The following is a 4,124-nucleotide window of genomic DNA, read 5'->3' as shown; positions in this document are numbered from 1 at the left end:
GTCATGGGCGGAGCACTGCATCCGGCTTTTGACAAGTAGTTAGGTTACACAGCAGCGGGCTTCCCCACTGCTTGTGTAACCTAACTTGGTGAGGCAAGAGCTGTCACAGCCTCTACTCTTTGTTAGAGGCGTGAGCTCCGTGGATGGTTTGGACCAATGGCAAAGCGCCATTGGTCCATGCTGTCCAATCAAAAAAAGAAAAAAAAACCCCACTGAGGCCATCGATCAGCAGTGATGAGCAAGTGAGGGAAAGGGAGGCTCCTCCTTCACACTAGGCGGGGCTTCGTTGGGATGGGGGCAGGGCTTTGGCATGCTGGGAGCGGGGCTGGGGAATGCCTCACCAAGAAGCGAAGGTACCACAAGTCACTGATCACCACAGTAGTGTAAATAGTGTAGGAGGACGGACTGACGACATTGAAGAGCAGCACTGCTGAAGGAAGATGAGAGGTGGCTACTTATGAACAGACCCCGGATCACTGTCACGCAACAGTTTTATCTATTTGGTGCATAAAAAGCTAAATAAGTGCACTCTGGATAAAGTTGGTACTAGTTAAAGCACGTATCCGTTTCTTTTTTCACCATCTGTTTCCCAACGGGGAATTCTCACTTCTTGTCTTGTAGACAAATCAAATGTGGAAATAGCTCTGCACTGCAGTGCATGACTATGCGGGTGGTCCAGTAATGCGCTATTGTGAGCGAGCCCCATGCTGCATAGGAATAATAAATCTTGTTGCTTCTTTAAGTTGAGTTTTTATCTGGCTTGGACCAGCTCGCCGATGCTGAAGTCTCTGTACCTGACAGAGGCGTGACATTGTCATTTAGTATTGGTCGTATATATTTCTACAGTTACAATGAAGTTAGATTTGACCCCAGTCCATCTTTTCTTCAATGCTCCTGAGAAGTGAAAGGACGGCACTTTGACTGGATAATGAATCGGAAATTTCAAGGTTTAGGTCGCTGTGGCTGAGTGATGAGGCTCCGGTCTTGTAACTTAATTCATGAAGCAAACGCATGACCACCGGTATGATCTACACAGGGCGAAAGAAATGTTACCACAGGCAGGACACATACATTGCTAATGTTCAGATCAGTATGGCAAAACAGCACTGTAAAGGAATGTATGTCTGTTGTGTTTTCTACATATGAAAGAGAACTAAATCCAAACTGTCATCTTTTGGGTCAACGGAATTAATTTACTACCGTACTCCTGTGACCCAAAGTAAGCATCTAGCAGGACACTGCCTGCTAGATGCTGACAGCGCATAGCTGTGCTGCAGCAGGGACAGATCCCGACAATATTGTCAAGATCTACCCCACTGCCTGATTGACAGCTGACTGTACCTCTCTAAAGCCAGATCCAGCTGTGCCTGCCCCCCACTGTCTGTCCATCCAATGAGCGATAGAGAAGCAGAGAGAGGGGAGGGGGAATCCCTGCAGGGAGCGGTGACTGAAAGTCGACGCTCTCTATAGAGAGAAGACCATGAAATGAGCGATCTGTGGTGTGTGATCGCTCAGCTCTCAATCTGTAGAGCCGCCGTGGGACACTTGCAATCGAAGAATTGGGAAGAGTACATTTTACTCTAGCAATACTTCTTCTTTACCAATACTAACTCATAGGAAAATACCTCTATGAAAAGCTTAGATGGAAGCTGCTATACTCTGACTAGCCACATTACTTACTGGCTACATACCATTTCCCAGGCAGGGGATCTGAACTTTTTTTTTTTCTGATTGGGAGTGAAGTACAGGCAAGTATGTGCTGCAGGGAGGGGACACTATTAGCACGTTATCAACCAAGATGAACCCAAATAGGGAAGAGTCATGGTTTCCTAAACATCTGTAAACAGTTTATGATCTACGGCCAGAGCAATCTGTTGTCTCTTCCCCTAAACAGTGAATCGGTGGGAAGGTTCTTTGAAACCCTGTTTAATCTTGCTTCAGACTGTCTGGCTTTAGTGATGGAACTACTGAAGAGCAGTGCTTGCCTTCAGCGAGCTTTACAGAGCTGAGCAGCTGAAGCTCAAATTATACACCCAGCTGACTGAGCCAAGGTTGACACCCCAATCTCTTTCCCCTTCTTCATGGCTGCAGTTTAGAAATTAATTTAATGAAATACAGACACAAAAGGAAAACCTACTGCTGTGTTCTTTCTTCAGAAAACAGAATGCTCTGTAAAACCACTCTCATAGGAGCAATCAAGGTGTATTAAGTTCGTATTTGTAAAATATTTTATACCAATAAAATTATATAAAACCTCAGTTACAACAAAAGAAAAAAATGGCTCCAAACAATTAGTTGTCTTGACCTACAACACTGTTACTCACTTCAACCATGATGCATTTCGTTCTCCATGGTTTGACATCTGGCCATGTTTCTCCAAGACAAATCCATATGGAATACTGCGGAGAGTCTTTTCTCCTCCTTTTAACAAATTCCATTAATTCTGTCAGGAAGTAAAAGGTGCATTTAGACATTGTGATGGAACAGTTATTAACTTACCAAACATGTGTTGCTTAAAGTGCTCATCCAAGGGACAGTTGCATATTGGACATTATATAGGCCAGAACAAGTCTTTCAAAATTGTTGTAACAACCAATTTGCTTAGCTATTTGCCCAGCAGAACTACATGTGCATTCATTTTGTGCGAGTTAACCAGCTGTTGTGAGAATGGGGCAAAAAACAAATGTTCTTAGTGTTATTTCTCTTCTTGTCAAATGTTCTTCAATAGGTATATTCATAAAGAACAAAGCAAACAGGGCAAATACCACATTATGGCCAATAGATGAAGCTGAGGATCATAGGAAATAAATACATGTTAGTAACAAGATACAATGTTGCAATTAAAGAGACCGCTAGAGGGAATGGGCATATAAATGTAACCGCTGATACTATGGGGATAGCAATAGTTACATTTATATGCCCATTACCTCCAGCGGTCTCTTGAATTGTAACATGCATTGAAAAGGGAATGTACTGTAAATACAAAGCAATAATTTTGCCACTTTATAGATCGCTGGTTCTGCCTCATCTGGAGTATGTGGTTCAGTTTTGGTCATCAATCCACAGAAAGGATGTCCTGGAGCTGAAGAGAGTCCAGAGAAGGGCAATGAAACTAATTAAGGGGCCGGAGGACCAAAACTATGAAACAAGGTTGCTAAATTTAAATTTGTTCACGCTGGAAGTGAGGCGATTAAGAGGGGACATGGTTTTGATGTACAAGATGTTTAGTGGGGATGGCAACACCAGCAATAAACTTTTGACAGTATACTCCCTCAAGAAGACTAGAGGCCACCACCTAAAATTGGTAGAGAAAAGATTTAACCACAAGGGGCGTTGGGGATTCTTCTCAGTCAGAGTGGTTACATTTTGGAACTCTCTGCCACAAGCAGTGGTATCGTCAGAGAGTATTGAATCATTCGAAAATCAATTAGATACCTTCCTCAGAGACCAGAACATACAGGGGTACAGGTACTCTTAAATACTAGACCACACAGGGACTCGTGTACACACACATACATGCACAATCACACACAGACACACAAAGGTTGAACTTGAAAAACCTGTGTCTTTATTCAACCTCAAATACTATGTTTCATGTTACTAACATATGTTTGTTTCCTATGATCCTCAGCTCTTTCTGGTGGTCATATTGCGGTGTTTTCCCCAATTACTCTGCTCTTTATAAATAAACCTATTATTGAACCCTATGCATGTATAGTTTGCATGGGCCAGCGGGTAGGACCATTTTAAGAAAGGGACAGACAATGGTTTTTGCTGAGGGTAGCGCACACCGGCTTCCACAGGTGAGGCCACAGAGGAGGTCATATTGGAATTCTCTTGTGTGCAGGGAATCTAGGAGTAGAAGGGTTAGAACATCCGACAATGTGTTTACTGCTACTTGTGCTTTTCTGTACTGGTCAAACCACAGCCCCTGTTTCTGGCATGGGCGTTACAGGGACAGGAAGTGAGTGAAGATCACAGACAACAATCATAGACAAAAATAAAATATGTGACTAATTTTAAGTAGCAAAGATTGCCTTTACCACAGTCTCTTTTTGCATGCCCCTGACTTCAGGAGTGGAACACATTTGAAAGTTAAAGCAGAGCTCCAGTCAAGTACCCAA

At 43.1% G+C, this 4,124-nt stretch overlaps 1 protein-coding gene across 1 annotated transcript in view; it reads right to left on the bottom strand.

Moving 5' to 3' along the window:
* Window positions 1-827: 827 nt before the first annotated feature.
* LOC108797512 (interferon regulatory factor 5-like) overlaps window positions 828-4,124 on the bottom strand; it is a 21,722-nt gene continuing 18,425 nt past the window's right edge. The window contains exons 7-8 of the mRNA XM_018569121.1: window positions 2,325-2,443; window positions 828-1,028 (exon numbers count right to left, since the gene is read on the bottom strand). Coding sequence (XP_018424623.1) covers window positions 858-1,028; window positions 2,325-2,443 — 290 coding nt within the window. The 3' untranslated portion in view covers window positions 828-857. The remainder of the gene's footprint in view (window positions 1,029-2,324; window positions 2,444-4,124) is intronic.

Source organism: Nanorana parkeri, unplaced genomic scaffold (genome assembly GCF_000935625.1).
Source record: "Nanorana parkeri isolate BGI_ZX_2015 unplaced genomic scaffold, ASM93562v1 scaffold1290, whole genome shotgun sequence".
Classification (NCBI taxonomy): domain Eukaryota; kingdom Metazoa; phylum Chordata; class Amphibia; order Anura; family Dicroglossidae; genus Nanorana; species Nanorana parkeri.
The sequence above is the reverse complement of the archived record's forward strand: the minus strand, read 5'-3'. Positions and strand labels throughout refer to the sequence as shown.